Source organism: Triturus cristatus, chromosome 12 (genome assembly GCF_964204655.1).
Source record: "Triturus cristatus chromosome 12, aTriCri1.1, whole genome shotgun sequence".
NCBI classification, from domain to species: domain Eukaryota; kingdom Metazoa; phylum Chordata; class Amphibia; order Caudata; family Salamandridae; genus Triturus; species Triturus cristatus.
This window is the reverse complement of record NC_140595.1, coordinates 81394253-81412027: the sequence shown is the minus strand read 5'-3', so window position 1 is coordinate 81412027 and position 17775 is coordinate 81394253. Positions and strand designations below refer to the sequence as shown.

The 17775-nt window shown below is 46.6% G+C and overlaps 1 protein-coding gene across 2 annotated transcripts in view; it reads right to left on the bottom strand.

The window, feature by feature from the left end:
* PI4KB (phosphatidylinositol 4-kinase beta) overlaps nucleotides 1–17775 on the bottom strand; it is a 180449-nt gene that overhangs the window by 142413 nt on the left and 20261 nt on the right. For both annotated transcript variants that reach the window (XM_085639212.1, XM_085639210.1), the window contains exon 2: nucleotides 5007–5991. In XM_085639212.1, the coding sequence (XP_085495338.1) occupies nucleotides 5007–5963 (957 nt within the window). In that variant the 5' untranslated portion in view covers nucleotides 5964–5991. The remainder of the gene's footprint in view (nucleotides 1–5006; nucleotides 5992–17775) is intronic.

Below are 17775 nucleotides of genomic sequence, written 5' to 3'. Positions count from 1 at the left end.
GCTTAGGAGCAAACCTTCTGGGTTGAACAAGAGAATGAATGCAGTCTCAATTTTGATTAAGTTAAGTCGTCTATGCAACTCCAGGATCTTGTTCTGGGGAAAGAAACACTAGGAGAGAATTAACGGAAAGTGAGTGAGTACGTCTAGGTTTTCTTCGGTTCACTCAATTTCCAGGCACCAATACATATAGGAAGTTGTCCTTTACAGAAAATAACAAATCTTTCCTGGAGCTACGGGTGAACATGCAGAACAACGGTCTTCAGAAAAGTCCCAGGAAGAGACAGACTTTGATTTTGAAATTTTAAAAACAGTTTACTGCACAAAAACCTCTGAAACATATTAGAACAGAAACTAAATCGTTGTTACACGTTTTTCCCTCACTAGTCAGCTCAGACTGGTGGTGTTTGAAAAGATCTTCTTTCGACGGCACCACAGGGCCGTTTCTAGGTGTTTTGCCGCCCTAGGCGAGAATTGAAAAATGCCGCCCCCTCCCTTTTACTACCATCACTCTCTCCCCCTGTCATCCAGGCTAGAAGAATTAATGCATTAGATATTCCCAAACACATGTTTTTCGCCGCCCTCCCCATTTGCCGCCCTAGGCGGCCGCCTAATCTTGCCTAATGGTAGAAACGGCCCCGCGGCACCACTAAGTTATCGCAGCTAGGTCCGAGCTATATAAATACAGATACATACAAACATCTTCAAAACCACGGGGCTCTATTGCTTATCAGACAGTTGTTTGGTATCCAACAACTGCAGCAAATTTAAACAGAAGGAACGTCCTGCTAACTCACAAGCGAAGAATCAAAAGGAACAGTAAATCAAGATTTATACGTACAGAAAGTACTAGTTTGTTTATTTTGCCTTTTTTAGATGGAGGAAATACTGAAGAAGAAAATGGAGAATGGTTAAACAGACAGGAAGCACGACAACAAGTAAATACATATTTTTAAAAAAACAGGGAAACAGGTTTATATTAAAGATTTAATGTTCGGCTGCCACGAATGAGACCGAATACTGGCAACATGATCGGCATTGCAATGAAAGCATAGGTTGAAATACTCTCATTGTTATTTAGACCCCTGTATGCCCTCACAGTGTATTATGACAGATCCACATGCCACGCGCTCAGTTTGTAGAGCGTCGTATTATCTTTCTGCTCACCTTCTAGCCACTCCAAACCATAACTACCCATATTTCATGCTGCCCAGTGCACTGTATGTAACTCTTCTCCCATATGGTTTACTTCAACACCATCACAAGCGGCACAAAACCAGCATCCCAATAGCTACCTCATCAGAGACTAAGAACTGGACAGGCCTGGAATCTAATACTACCCGGCAATGCTCCTGGGCATACTGGATGCACATACATGAGCTTCCTGGTATGCTTTCGATGACCAAGTGCTGGCTCACCCAGGGGCAGAGGGGGTAAGCCCTCACTGGGTGGGCAGTGAGAGAATCTCTCACTGGTGGGCAACACAAAAACTTCTCAAGGCAGCACAACAACCTCTCACCGTTGGGGTGGGCGAGACCCTCTCACCCGTGGGCAGCACAGGAACCCCTTACCCGTGGGCAGCACAGGAACCACTCACCTGTAGGCAGCACAGGAACCCCTCACCCGTGGGCAGCACAGGAACCCTTCACCCGTGGGCAGCACAAGAACCTCTTACTGGCGGGAAATAAAAAGTTCAGTGCGAGAAGTTGGCACTAGAAAGTTGCCTGAAGTGTTGCAAATGTGATAAGATTGTGCTACTGAGGAGGACTTACGTAGCGGGCTTTCAACCCATACACAAGCTCACACCCAAATTCTTGCAAGTCCCAAAAAGTGGTTCAGTTCACTAGAAGTTTCTCATGCTGTGCCAATTTGAAGACATAATAAAGGCCGCCCTAAATCCACACAAAAACCTTAACCCTGGTGAAAAGCTTGGTGACCATCCAGCTTCGCTATCCGTAAGCTTCCCACAACAATGCCATGCTTCTGGAACACAGCCATGAGCGAGGGAGAGCCCTCTGGGAAAGGAAATTCCACGGGACATCCCTGAAGCATTCTCCTGTATGGGGAAGAAGTGCCAACCCCAGCAGCTGTGAAAACATTGCTCTTTAGAATGCCCCGTCCACATTCCTTGAAACGTGAAACTCGCAAGTCGGCGCAGCCAACTCCTGCTTTCCCCAAGTTTAAAAAAAAGTTCAAAGTCTCCTTTCCACCAAACGTCAAGGCAGAATGCGCGGCTCGCCAGGCACACATTCCTCTGCCGGCTCGGCTGTGGCATTGTTTTAAACCACAAGCTGAAGGAGGAAAAAGAAATGTGAAAAGTCAAAACCTGCTGCATGAGGGTCCTGGCTGTGCAGAAGTGGACACAGCCTCCTAAAAATATCATTATTTGGAGCAAACTTTTGTTGGGAGCCGGTCTGGCCCGTCCCTCTTCTATCCCTCCATAATTCAATCCAACTAACAGACTCTCACATGTCCACCACTCAAATAAATTTCATATTTTCCTATACTAATTCACCCCTAATCCGGTTTGGTTCCGGATTAGCGTGCTACTCGCCGAACAGCGCTTCAACGCCGCGTCAGGGATAGCGAGTGCTATATAATTACAATATATGGCCGACCTTTGTTGGGAATGTGGAGAACAGCTTTTTGGGCACACCCCACTTCCGAGCCCAGTGAATGCACATCTGTACATGGTTACGTTTTCCAGCAGCTGGAAATGATTTCCGTTGTTCTCCTTACACTACCCCAATCTCAGAGAGGGTCAACCTGTAAATTTCCTGTAATAAAAGTTTGAACAATTTCAAGTTTACCAGATGACTCAAGACTCTTCAGTCCTAACCTAACACGTTATTGGAGATGAAGCCCTGGTTTGCCTCTGGATTCAAATGAACTAACTCACCTGAAAAGGAGGATTTGAAAAGAAAAAAACATTTGAAGACTGACGCATTGCTCCCGTGGTGACATGAAGTCTTCTGGTAACCATAAAACAAATGACAAGCAAGATCTAGCTGGCATGATCCGCTTGAGGATGGTTTGTGGTCTCTAATTATTAACAAGAGGAAAAATAAACGGGTGATCAAATGCAAAGTACAAGTTAACTGTAACTGTTTATCACGAACCAGGCCGAGTATGAGGCGAATAGGACCTCGAAATGGATTTCAGGTTAGCTCATGGAAGAATTATTATTTATAACAGAAGACCAGAGAGGGATGACAAGACTCCACAATAGTACAGGATAATTTACAGATGCTGAAGTAAGAAAAACAACATGTTTTGCATGTGAGATAGTATTTTTGATGGGCACTATAATCAGACAAACATTCTGTCCGACGCTAGGATTGATTTCTTTTGAGACGGGAATGTCACCTGCATGATACAGCCTTGTTCCCTAGCTGTGACCGCCCATCTGCGTGGGCATCTAGTATCCGTACTTTTACTTTGGCCCTTGCATCACTGTAATCTAGTGTGACCGCCAAGGCCAGTCTTTCACAATGTGAACAATGCGAGGCCCAGGACCGGTCCTGTAACCTGGAGGGGCGCATCAAGCCTGCTCTCATAGTGGGTTGAGGACTACCGTCCCTGTCCTTGCTTTAGCACATAAGGCAGTGGCGATAGCATACCGTGTTTTGATAGCTTATAGTTGCCCAGACCTTTTGATCTGCGTAGGTGAGAGAGGGTCCTACTAACGCCAAAGTTTCACAGTTCTATGAGGACACCTGGGTGCAGAAACTTCACACTTCATTATGGCCATGTTGTGGGTGCTTTCCAGTTTTGAGACAGCGTCAGTGCTACCTGGTGTTAAAAGCATCACTCTACCCAAAGGAAACGAATGGAGAGCAGCCTGAGACACTTGAAAGAGAACCACCTCAAACCAGTTCCACCAGTTTAAGGAAGCCACTAGTTTTCCTTCAATGGACTACATTTCATTGCCTGCAATACAAGATTAAATATTTAATAATGAATCACCAATTATTAGCAAGTTGTTTATCGTACTCAGGGTGCCTTACTTCCTGTCCTATCGAATGAGGATTTTAAAGTTACAAAACTCGCTTGTAGCGTTTCTGTTCACAGTCTTACGTTTTTAGTTTGAAGTAAAAGAATGAAAGCCTGGGCCACCTTCGTACCCTTTCGTTTTAACAAGACTGACTGGAGACCAACAACGTTCAGTCTCCTAACCTTATCATTAGGAAAGTAAAATGCTGTAATATTGTATATTTTAACTAACATCATGTAGCATCCTCTCAATTATACTTGTACCACCCAGAAAAAAGGGGGGGGTTGAAATCGATTTAAAAATGGATTATGCAGTAAATGTGTACTGTTGAGTCTAGCCAGTGGACCTGTAGTACTTTAATTTGAACTGCCAATAGCAACAATATATTCTGCATATAGCATACAGTCAATTTCTGGAGTAAACACCAAGATATTGTACAATAATTCCACATGACAAAACTTAAAACACAACCAGGACTGATGTAATCGTAGAGCAAATGTCACATCGAAGGGGCAGTTTACTAAAACGATCCTAAACATCCCTTGGAACCTGCAGTAGAAAAAGGCTCGCAGTTTGTATTCTGTGAGTTGATTGAACAACCCTGCTCCCAGTCATGTGGCTGGCTATCAAGCGAAGGCTGCATTGCTTCTGTCGTCCCTGGATACCAGCTCCACCCCCCATGCGGCGAGGTGTAGTGTTCGCTTACTAAGGCCGCAATGCCCTTACCTCAGCAATGCTCTGCAGCAGGAAAATGAAGCAGTACTGGGTGAATTGATTCATTTGTCAAATAAAAAATGATTACGTACAAGGAGACTAGAATCCTCCATATTTGTGTAATGAAATACACAAGTAGATGCCAATCTCCACAAATTTGAAGAGGATATAAAGGAACCAATTATTTAAAAAGATCCATAGACAGTTCACAAATGTTTTCATTAACATTAAAACTGAAAAATGTACACACAAATGGGACACGCCAACATGCTCAGTCAAACCCTCAAATGCCTCCCTTTACCTCATCATCGTTCTCCACTTTGGGGTTGCTTGATGTTCGCTTGAGGCTGCTGTTCAGGCTGATGCTGACTGTTGCGTCGGATTTGGAGCGCTGATGAGTTCGTTTGGAAGGGGACAGCCCCATGTCAGGGGCTGGACTGAGCGTGGGCAGCTCCCTCCTCTTGTGCGCTGGCTTCAGCTCATCAGAGAGGATGAGTTTGCGCAGCTTGGTCCCACGGGAGTGGCGCTGGGTAGAGATGTGCATGTCCGAGGAGTAGGCGCCAAGAAGCCAGGCGCACTGCAGCGAGAAGTTGATACTCTGCCGACAGCGGTGCACGATGTAAGGCTTAATGGCGTCCCCAACGTCTTCGTCCATGTGGATGTACATGTTCAGCAGCTGCGGCAAGTAAAAGTCTACATCCTCATTACGGAAATAAAACAGTCGATTTCCAATGTAAGCCTGCACCCCAGGCTCCTTGGAATTGTACAAGTAGGATATGGCCATGGAGATGTCAAAGAGTTTAGACTCAAAGAGCCTCAGCAGCCAGGACTGCTTGGCCGAATTGTTCTTTTGTCGCCTCCTGGCATTTTTGACAGTATTAATGTCAATTGGTGACTCGTCCTCCTCTCTGATTTTTGTGGGGGTCCCCACTGTAGTTTCGAGGTTTCGATGCCCATTTCGACCGTTCACATCTCCGTTCACCAGCCCAACCTCACCATGATGATCGCTGTCCTCTTCCATGGATTCGCACCCATCGATCTGATCCAGGCTCTCCACAGAAGCGCCATGCAGCAATTTTACCTTCTCCAGCACTTCTTCGCAGGCTTTTTTTGCCACCTCAGGGTCGATCACTAGAGGGAGCTCGACCATGCCTTCTGAGATGACATCGAGAGGTACCCCTCCATTGACTGGTGAGCCTGGTGTCGGCACCCGATCCAAGGGTTTCTCTGGGACTGGTTCCACCATGATGTCTCCCATTTCTGTTGCAAGGCTACTCAATTCAAAGCTATAAGAAAGACATACAAGATAGGTTAGCACAAATACTCTCCAACTTTGTTTATGACACAATATTCATCAGGTTAGCAAGATATAACTTTGTGTTCTGTACCTGCAACGTTTAGAAGAAAGTTCATACAGGAGAACATGTTTTATTAAATGTTGCCAACTTAGTACTTGTGCTCATCACGTTTTAAGTCACAAGTTACGAAAACTGAAATATAATGCATTGTTTAAATTGAGTAGATAGTAGACGTTGACTAGTATTTTTTTTAAGTTACTTTAATACTGGATTTCCGTGCTTCTTTCTTTCACTGACACTGCCCTTTTTAAGGTTGAAGCAGTAGAACCAACATTGACACTTGCGAGTAGACGTTGAAGTTCTCCTAGAGACGTTGCAACGTCTTTTAACACTGAAAAGTTAAAACATAGTTAATCAAAAGGATGTATATAATGTGTCCGATGCAATTCGTTCCGCTGCAATTAGCAGACTTTGTGGAAGGGGGGGGGGTGGGGCGCTTGCGTCTTAACACTACTAACCGAATTGCTGTAGTACTATGCGACCCCTTTTAGAACGGTCCTTGCATTAATACACACCGTAGAAAGTTATGTCCTAGAGTAGAAAATAATATCTCCGTTTCATGGAACCTTGCTTACATGAAAAATACATGCCCACAACCAGATCAGGACTATATATATATATTTCAGAACTACATACAAAGGTTTAAGAAGCACAAGAAAGACATCCAAGGGCTTTCTCCTAATGGGGAAAAAGAAGGGAAAACAAATCAGCGCCACAATACTCTTTCAGGTGCGGTGCGCACTTCACAAGTGCACTAAACATATCTAGCAGGTTTCAGAATCTAGTTTAACCCAGGCTCGAATAAGGAAAATAAATATTTCTTGAAGAAACCCTGAGGAGCAAGAGAACCGACAGGCAGTGCAGCACTCCCACTTGTAAATAGGCACATTTATCTGGAGGCCGCAGAGCAGGAATACAAGAAGTGGGGTGCTTACATACGTGTATCGAAATGAAGGAAGGGCACCTAGAAGCTCATGCAGAAGATCGGAACAAGGTCTGTGAACACACACAGTGGAGAAGGAATAGAACCTCTAGAAAGGGAGGAGGGGAAGCTATGGTTCCAGCATCCAGACGTGAGGAGGAAGAAATAGTCTCTATTGGAAAGCCTCAGAAAAGGAAACAACGTAGATATGTGGCCCAGTGGAGAAGGCAAAGAATTGACCTACACACAGATGTTGATAGAAGGAAGGAATGGAAGTCAAGACTGACTTAAGGAAGGGCGCAAGTCACTGGGCATGTAAAGGATGTAGACATCTGGAGAAAAGAATGGAACGCAAAGGACAAATACAGAAGTAGAGACTAAAGGAATAGAATAAGCACACTGACGTAGTCGGGTTGTAACATGGAAAGAAGGAACTGTACTAAAGACGGAAGTGAAGGGAGAAAAAAAGAAAACTGGACAGCGAGGGGCGGGAGATGTTACTCATATACCAGCAGCGCAGCATATGGAATAAAAAACTTATGTTGAAGGACCTGTATTGACAAAACAGAATGGAACCATGGATACACGCACACTGAAAAATTGAAGATTAAAACAAGCCTCTCCGTCCTGGAACCTCTCGCGGCCTGGGTGCGAGGGGATATGATGGTGCGAGGGTTGCGATGGGCAGAAGACGTGGAAGATCGAATATCCCTCTATGCGGACGATATATTGTTATACCTGGCATCCCCATATAAATCGATTAGGGTCGTGCTAGATATATTCACAAATTTTGGCAACTACTCGGGATATGCGATCAATTGGCACAAGTCCGTACTGTTTATGCTGAGAGGTGCAGCCTGCACCTTCCAGCAGACTGCACTATACCGGTCGTTACAGAGGGGTTTCGTTATCTAGGGATCTTTATCACCTCAGATCCGGTTTGCTTCTACAGCTCCAACCTGGCCCCCCTTTGGCCCGACTACGGGCGGATGTTAAACATTGGAGATCTCTCCCCGTAACACTGTTGGGGAAGGCGGCGCTCATTAAAATGCTAGGCCTTCCTCGTTTCCACTATATATTGCACAACTGTCCCCAGAGGGTCCCGGATTCATATTTCAGAGCGGTTAAAAGGGAGATTCGCAGGCTGCTATGGGATGTCAGGGTCCCCAGAATAGCAATGCAGAAACTGACTAAAGGCTGGTACGATGGGGGAATAGCACTACCTGACCTACAGCGATACTATTGGGCGGCACAACTGGTGACCATTAATCACTGGAAATATCACCCCCCCGAATGACCCGGCTTACGTCCTAGACCGCTACCAAATGGACCGCTCTGGGAATATGGGGCCACTGTACGCCACGGACAAGAAAAATAGGAGGCGATTCTTCGGACCCACCCAACACACCTTGGAAATATGGCGGGTGGTTTCTACCCGGCTGGGATGGAAGGGCGTGCTTTCACAGGCTACACCACTATGGACCACCCAGAAGCTAGGAATGCTGTGCTATCAGCCCGGATTTGATAAATGGGACCTAATTGGGATATCAGCAGTGCGAGATCTGGTGAAAAAAGGAGCCCTGCTCACCTTTGGTGAGCTCCAGACACAATACCGTATGGCGGAAGGAGAAGTGTTTAGGTATTTACAGATCCGACATGCGCTAAAGGCGGCGTTTGCATCCTTTAAAAACATACCAGAGTCATCGCCTCTGGAGGACCGTTTGCTAGACGGGCCCCTCACCTCCAAGGCAATATCTCTCACCTACAAGAAATTGAGCAATAACCTACCGGACACCTTTCCGAGGCTTAGGGAGCGGTGGCAGGTTGACATTGGTCCCATAGACGATGAGGACTGGCAGACTGCACTAATGTCCCCGCGAGAGGCGGCTATAACTCAGATTTCCATTGATCCACCTTAGGATTCTTCATCGATCATACATATCAGGAACAGTCTTGGCTAGAATAGGGACTAGACCTGACGACCGCTGTGGGAGAGGATGTGGGCAGCAGGCCACATTCTATCACACCTTGTGGGTCTGCCCAAAGATACGTGCCCTCTGGGGGGAAGCCTCAGACCACACGAGTATAGCTTTAGGGAAGGAAATAATGCTAACGCCACAACTGGGACTGTTGAATGTGTGGGAGGTGACTGACCTCACAGAGGTGAAACAACAATTCACGACCCTGGGGTACACGCTGGTGAAACGGGAGATAGCTAGAGGATGGGGGGGGAACAAACCCACCACCTACCACCGTATGGGCCAAAGAAATGGATAGATGTATGTTGGCAGAGACTGCGGTTTTCAAGGCGCGGGGGTGTCCCAGGAAGTGGGATAAGAAATGGTCTCACTGGAGGAGGAGCCAAGATGGCGACCGGGACGGCAGCGTAGGCTCCCGGCTCCGTGAACCTCCGCACCCCGCACAGATATCCTGCACGAGATCCTTAGCCTGCGCCATCTACCCGTGTTGGTGAACGCGAGCGGCAACCGGCCGTGTGACCCCGAAGTTTCTGGCAGCGGTACCGCCGGAGAAATGTCCGTCTGAAGTTTGCGGCCTGTGCAGCCCCGGAGCCGGGACCTCGAGTGAACGCCGTGGCCGGGCGGCAGTGCAACAACAACGGCCTTTGGTGACTGGGTGTGGTCGGACTGCCGGAGTGGTGCGAATGTCGGACTGCGCTTCGCCGTGGTCGCTCCTACCACTAAGCGTAGCTGAACGAGTGCGTGCCCGTGGTGGCAACTCCAAGACTCTCCGGTGATTGCTTCAGCCTTCGCCGGTGAGCTGCCCGGACGCCGCCCGTAACCTGTCCCGATTCTTGCGGGCTGCTCCCGGATTTTCGCGGGCGCTGGTCCGTGGTGGGGACGACCGTGGACCGTGGCCCGTGACCACACACCGGACACATTGTTTGCCTGCCCTCGGAACCCAGTTACCAGTGCCATGGAACCCGAGGCGCTTGTGTCTGAGCCCCGGCCCCGATCTGGGATGGACCTACCCAGCGGCCATTTTGGTATGCCTGAGTCCACCATCCTGTACACCGGGTTGCAGCAGGATTGGGAGGGTGCGACTCTGAGGAGCGTAGCGGAGCGAGCGCCGGGAGCTGTACTGGGGTACGGTGACCTTCACGAGGCTCTCGGTGCCCTTCACTCCACCCTGATTCACGGAGCCTGGGTGTTGGGGAGCAAGCTCGATGGAGTGACATCAGCGTCGGAACAGTTGCCGCCTGCCTATCCCCAGGTACACTGGGACTTCTCACGCTGCGCACGGGGGGACAGTGTCGTGGCCGCCCCTGTGAATAGTGCACGCCTGGACTCTCCGGACAGTATATTAACGTGCGATCAGCTGGCTGTGGATTTGGTCTGTCCCGGAGGTTTCGGACCTGAGTGGGGGGTGGTGGCCTTGTCCCGTGCGCGGTCTCCGACGACCCAGGCAACGTCCAAGCAATGGTCGCCCGCCCTGGCTGATTCCGCCTTCCTGGGCCTGGTGTGCAGTGTAAATCCTGGCTCGGCATCGGGAAAGACGATCCTCCCTAGAGCTGACTGTGTCGATCTTCAGAGCCCTCTACCCTACCTGTGTGTGTCGCTTCCTGAGTTTTATTGGACACTTCCCTTCCTGGTAACATTGGACATGGCACTGGGACGAAGGGTATGCATGGGTGGGTTTGCAAAGAGTGGCCAAGGATGATGCTGACCCTTCCGAGGTGGTCACCTACTAGGCGGGCGGGCTCGGGAGTTGTGTGCTCTCACGGCATAACTGTTAGTGTACCAAGTGCGTAATGCTCCTTACTCCTCTTTGACAGGGTTGATTTTGTGTTCTTTATTGTGTGCTTTATGGGAAACTGTGTGGTGCGGGAGGGAGAAGCCGGGGGCGTGTTTTGCAGGCCCTCCTCCAGTTTATTAATACTCTCTCTACCCCCCCGTCTGGTGGGGGCTCTTTTCCCACTTCTTTTCTCTGTTTCTTCTATATTTCGGGTCTGGTTCCGGGGCGACAGGCACACTGCTGGGGGGGGGGGGCCGTACTCATCTGCAGAGGTGCAGGGTGGGGGGTGATCCTCTAGTCTTTCATCTCCTTTTTCTATGGCCTCCTTTTCTTCTCTTATTCTTCTTTGTCTTTTTCTGGGATCAGCATGGTAGTACTCCTTTGTTGTTAATCACTGCTGTTTCCGGAGTGCCATAATTTCCGTGGAGTTTCCTGGGTCTTGGGGCAGGGGGTTGCAGGCGCCAATGGCCGTGTCATTCCTCTACATCCTGAACTTCCTGTTTCAGCGCCATTGCTTAGATAGACTGCTGTGTATTGTTTACGTTCATCGTTCTGCCTGCCATTTTTCGCTGCTGGGAAACTGTTTGGCACCTGATCCTTCCATCCTTTTCTATTATAAAATGTAAACCTTTATTATCCTGGTCTCCTACTTGGGCTGTTCAGAGACTGAGAGAATGCTAGCGTCGAGATTCTGCTCCCCGAGGTACTGACTGTGATAGACCTGCTTTCTGTTATTCTGATTGTTTAGCGGCCGGCCCCGGGGGTTGTAGGCCCATATGTGTAATTGATTGAAATGTCAATAAAGGTTTTCAAAAAAAAAAAAAAAAAAAGAAATGGTCTCACTGGAATACATATTGAGGGGAGCCCTGTGTGCCACCTACGGTGGAGATGGAGATGCATAGACCAGCAAGTACAGTAGGAAATGTTTAATATGTAACCAAAAAAGTGATATCTGGGTATTTTATATTGACATCCCTAAATATGTCGTTCACTCATGTTAATATATGGCTATGTCTAAACCAATAAACAAAGTTTAAAAAAAAAAGAAAAAAAAACAAGCCTCTCCAAGTACACCCATGAACATCGCATCAAAAATACATGATACAACATTCGGGCTCTTGTTTGTTTTCTTGCTCAATTCTTATGAGCGTCTCCAACTCACATATTCCAACACCTCCCACAAGCACCATGGCCACAGGTTCATGGCCATCCCGGCATTTTCTCATCCACTGATTGTTCTATACTCAGAAGGGATAAAAACTATTTTCCAAGTGAAGACAGACCAGTTCGAAATAGGGGGAAAAGCCTGAATATTTCTGCCCTCTGGGGTCTGGAAAATGTGAGTTGATATTGCCAATCCTATGGAAGAGGGGCAGGAATGCAGCAACAAGTCTGAGAAGCGGAAGAGGCTTGAGGCTGACAGACCTGTTCAAGCTTTGCACTAAGCTGTTTGTAAGAAACCTTAGATCAGTTTGGGCCTCGGGCTTTAAGGCATGTCAGAGCACACGTCTGCATGATAACAACTCACGTAGGTGATTCCTGCCTATTGAAAGTGCACCCTACGAGACATTCAGTAATCAGACATGTGTCTTTCAAAAAGATGTTCTTACTAGATAGGACCTTCTTCGCTGCTTCAAATCAATAGGAGTGTAATTGCATTTATACAGCGCTTACTACCCCTGACGAAGCGTTGAAGCGCTTTCCTCAGTGACTAGCACGCTGCTCCGGAACCCAAAAAGGATTAGCGGTGAATTAGTATGGGGATATTAAATTAATTTGAGCAGTGGACATGTGAGTTTGTTATTTGGATTGAAAAAGGATAGTGGAGGGATAGAAGAGGGAAGGGTTTGCATTTATATAGCGCTTGCTACCCCTGATGAGGTGTCGAAGGGCTTTTCGGCGGGTGGTCCGCTACTCTGGAACAGCATGTAACCTAGCCCAGAAAGGCGGACTCAGCCTTTCATCTTCCAAAGCCTGAAAAAACAGGTACCACTTATCTGCGGGTCACGGACCCCCAACAGGGGTTACACTTTTTTTCCCCTAACTATATGTTCTGCCATGCCCCTACATTGGAAAAAAACTCACTTTACTTTGCCATTTTATGCCCTGCCTATAAATTCTAACTCGTAACAATATTCGATAAAGAAGCTAGAAACGAGTTATTAATACATTAAAGTGTCAGGTTAATTTTGTACATTTTACGTCTATATTTATGCTTATTTCTGTGGAACATTTCATAAGAATGGAACAACAAAAATATTTTATCAGCCAGCAATGATCATTTCATGAAAATGGAAACAAAAAAAATATTTTATCAGCCAGTAATCAACAGTCACAAATCGCTGAGAGCCAATTATTTTTGGGCACTTAAATAGGCAACATTCTTCTTTTTTTAATTCAATTCAGTAATGTAGATAATTATTTAAATTATGTTCTGCACCACAGGACTACATATTCTGTGGGTGGATATAAATAGTTTAAGAAAACGGTTGTGTTATGTTTAAAAAAAGTGCACAGTGCGTTAGAGAGAAAATAAAAGTGTGCCCCGTGTGCGAAGTCATAATCCGGGTGGGGCTCCACACCCTGCTTCAGCTAACATTCTTGGCCTCTGAATTCTTTCCAGCTGCTTCCACTCACAGGCCAGGGCACAGGCATTGCTCACTCAGTACACATTTCGAAACACTAGACCAGTTCCCCAAAGCACATTAAAATGAGTCTCCAGAACAATGACATGTCATGACCTATCCCAACCTGGGTCACACTTCACCACAGAGTAATTTAAACATTCTTTGTAAGCATTTATTTGAACACGCAAATGACGTCTTTGAGAATAGCTATGGGTTACTATCTCCGAGTTGCAACAGTGGCCATAGATACTCGGAATAAACAAGTCTACTTAAGAAGTCTTCACAGGAACGTGTGTCTTGCCTTCTAAGAAAGATAGGGGCAATATGTTATCATGTGCATCACATGCAGATCCAAAGTCCTGAATAACATCTTCCTGCGTCCGAAAAATGTGATCTCTTAAATGCAAAGTGACAGGAATACATAAAAATAAATAGTGCTATAATAATAGAAAGATCTAAAAAGGGTACCCATGACAGACACTAGCCGTCCCTCAAGTGTGAACAGTAGACACCTGCCATTTTGTGAGGAGCAACTGGGATCACAACAGATGCCATTTAGGACAGCCAACTAGAATATGGTACTGCAGTACTAGAACCTAGGACCTAAGCCATATCAGACACCCATGGAAGAGAACCAGCACTTAATGGACGTGAAACCTACCAGCTCTTAGTCCAGAGACATGCAAGGCGAAGGAGTGAACATATGGTGAGCTGGCAATATCACTCTTCACAACACAGCCACAAGCTTGAAGCCTGTGGGCTGATAGCGGAATACAGGAGAGGCCATCACCTGAGAACAGTTTGCTAGTAGTGCTGTCATTTGGCATAGAGAATTATGGGCGCTCTTATGTACGGCTGTCCAATGCATGAGACTGACTCACTGCAGTAACAGTGGGTGCAAAAATCATAGCCAGAGCTAAAACAAGCACTGGCACAGCCAATAGGTCTAGGTTTAATGGGATAAAGTATGCAACGTAAGCAAAATAAAGGTGGACAAATTCAGGGAACAGAAAACAGTCTATTTGGAGGCTCCCATGTCTGCAGATAAGATTAGATTTTTTTTTTAAAGAAGTAGAATTATTTAACTCATTACAATAAAACACAAACGTATCATATATACAAAATAACTTCTCCTCAGCTAAAACTCACAGCTGTGAAGCCTCTAAAAGAGCTCGAGTGCTTCAGAGCCTGACCCATACATAAATGACTGCAGTTCCCACCCCGCTTTTCTCCAAACCATTACCCACAGGATAATCCAGTCACTGACTAACCTCACCCCAAAAGTTCTTAACCCATCCTCTACTCTGGCACAAGGGGCGGTGTGCCAAGACAATTAAAGTGCTTCACATACTGGGCTCGAAAATTTGAGAAAACAGTACTAGGAGTACATATCTGTGGTAGGGTTTAAAACAATCAGCTAAAAACAGACAGTGATTTTAGTGCAGGATTTATCTTAATAGGTTCACCTTGCTAGGATGCCCCCTGAAATTAAATTCATTACTATTTCGACTAATCACATACTGTCCATGGTTCACGCTTTCCCGGGCCTTTTGAAACTTTACTACCCAAACCTACATCAGCAATAAAACTAACAATTAACAATGCAGTGAAGTATCATTAAGGGCTGTACTCTATGGCACCATGCAATATGAGGAGGCTCCTGAAAAGCTTAGGTGTCTGTATCTTATTCCTTCCAGTTATTTACATCGGTGTAGGCGTCATTTAGTTCCTTCACTGTCACTTATATTAATTTAGGAAACTGCGCTGACAACTGCGTTGATTCTCCTTTTATACAGCAATGAGTCGCTGCATTACATGTACGAAGATTCAGAATCCTGAAGATCAGGCGCAACCAGAATTTCCTGAGAGGCAACAGCTTCTTGCAAATACACACCACGTAACTAAGCGATACGGTCGCCAGGCCACCTATCCCACACAGCAATCAGTGCCTCCACTTAACTTACCATATTGGTAGGCTTTCAACAGAATTAATCAAAATCACAGCCACATTAGAAGCCTCTTCTGCACCTTGAAAAGCGATCGAAAAAGAGTATCTATCAAACAACTTGGTGGCCCAGCTGCCATGGAACTTGCCGAACAGATCCTTTCTGCTCCTCTCAGATCAGCTGCTATCATTTTTGTCTGCTTTGCCAGCAGCATAGCGTTATGTTTTTGCAGGCAGCTCGCCCTCCACAATTCACCAGCCTCCAATTTGTTCACCGTGGAATCAAAGTACTGGTTCTAAACAGAGTTTACTGGTGTTATCGACTGGCATGAGACATACTTCAGTGAACCCACTGATGCAGTTTTTAGTTTTGCATAGTATGATAGGAACCTTGGTTTTAATAGCAGGTGGTGCCTTGTGAGATTGAATTCTAACCTTATCTGCAAAAGACTTTAGCATTGGGGAAGCATGAAAAGTTCACGGAAGCATTTATATTGCAACTTGTTCAGCCAGGTATCAAGCTTGTTTTTGAAGGTACTAGCACAACAGGCTAGGCTAGGCATCAATTCGCAGTTGATGATGTTAAGAGCCGCCCTAATGTCCCTGTAAAGAAAGTTTTTGTTCAGTCGCTGGAAGGCGCAAGTCAAAGCCTGGGAGCTTTTTAAGGATGTGGGAGTCGCACAACCACTCTCGTCCAGCCGAACCCCTTGTCTTCAATATTGTCCTGTTTTTATTTCTACGTAAAGTAAAAGTTAGAATACTGGGAGGCTGAATTATAGTCATTTCGTTTCTATAACATTGAAAGTAAGGAAAAACTTTCATGAAGGCACCCTTGCCACTTGATCTTCAATTGACAGATACAAAAGCAGGACTGTATTGAAGGTAACTGAGACTTCAATATAGACAGCCTTTTGACTCTAGAAAATAAAAAAAAAATGTACACAGCCCCAGAAGCACTAATGAGAAGCTGGAGGGAGTAACAAAACAGTGGCTATGGTAACGAGGAAGGGAAGGAGAGAGAGTGTAACGGGAGGGGGACTCCTAAACCATCAAGTACACAGCAAGACAGAGGTCTGTCAGATAGGTGCATGGTGAACACAGACCTAAAAAGACTTGTACAAGCACAAGGAGAAAGGATAGCTTGACAGCAAAGACGGAGCTGGGGGGTTTTCTGACACAGCGAAAGGGCAGGAAGTAAACCGGGGATCACCTTATACCCAGGAACTGGGCAGACTGATGTTCGCAATCTGTGGGATCTGGGTGTATAGGATGAGCCAGGTATCATTTTCAGAGGGTAACTAGCAGACTTGATACATTGGTGCATGTCAGGCAGCCATTATCTGAACTGAAATGGGCAAATTGTTGTGATTGAGGTCCTTTTCTCAATGGAAATGGGCCTATTCACCAGTCCTGGAAGTTATTATCGTAATGGGCATCGCATATGCACCCGAGAGACCTCACCTGCTGTAAAATATGCAAATTAGAGTAGTGAAGACTTCTTCACAGAAATACGCACTTTAATGTGGCCTGGACTGGTTGTCGCCAGAAAAATGGACGCCTAGAGGGCGCCACCCGTCACCAATATCAATGTATCTTAGAGTCTGGGGAGGGGATGCGGTCCGTCGGCTGCGCTCCCAACTTTGGTGTTGGAAACAAGGGTTCGAGCCTCGGGGTCACATCCACATCCTATGATTCTGGGCAAATCACTTAATCTCCCCGTGCCTGACTGTGTAATGTAAATACGGTGCTCGTGTAAAGCGCTCCAATACCTTCGGGTCGGGTTCGCGCTATATAAATATGCAAAAAAAAAAAAAAAAAGTCGCCCTGGCACAACAGGCAGGGCTGCCAATCTCCACAATGGGTGACTGGGTCACAGCGTCCGGTGCCGAGCCCCACACGCAGCAGAACCGCACAGGAGTGCCAGGGCTGCCCACGCTGAAGCCCGGCCCTGCCCTTCCCACACGCTCCCTTCATAACCTTCCACGGGTCACGCCAAGCGGCTTTCCCGGCCCTTTCAGCCACGCTGCCACATTCAACAAGCAGCCCTTCTGAACCGCGGCCAGGCGGCTCGGCCATCCCGCCTCCGCCCACGCGAGGACAGCTCTTTATTTGTGTTTCCCTGGCTCTGTGTTTTTTTGTGCTATTTCGGATGGCTCGTTTCCGTGCCGGGGTTACAACAGTTCATGCCCGGGCTGGACGGTTCTTCTGCAACCAAGGGTCCGCGCAGGACAGAAAACACAGCAGTCACGCGCTATGGGGAGAAGCGCCAGAGAAATTAGAAAGCGATTAGGAGCAAAGCCTTTTTTCCTGTTTTTCTGACGGTCTTGCCAAGCCCAACAGTTACTTTCCAAGCGGAGAGCTGCCTCTCGCCTCCGGGACACGGGAATAGATAGATGCAAGGGGTACCAATCATTCCAACAGGCCTCAACCAACAAAAACTTTAATGTATACATATAAAATGCAAC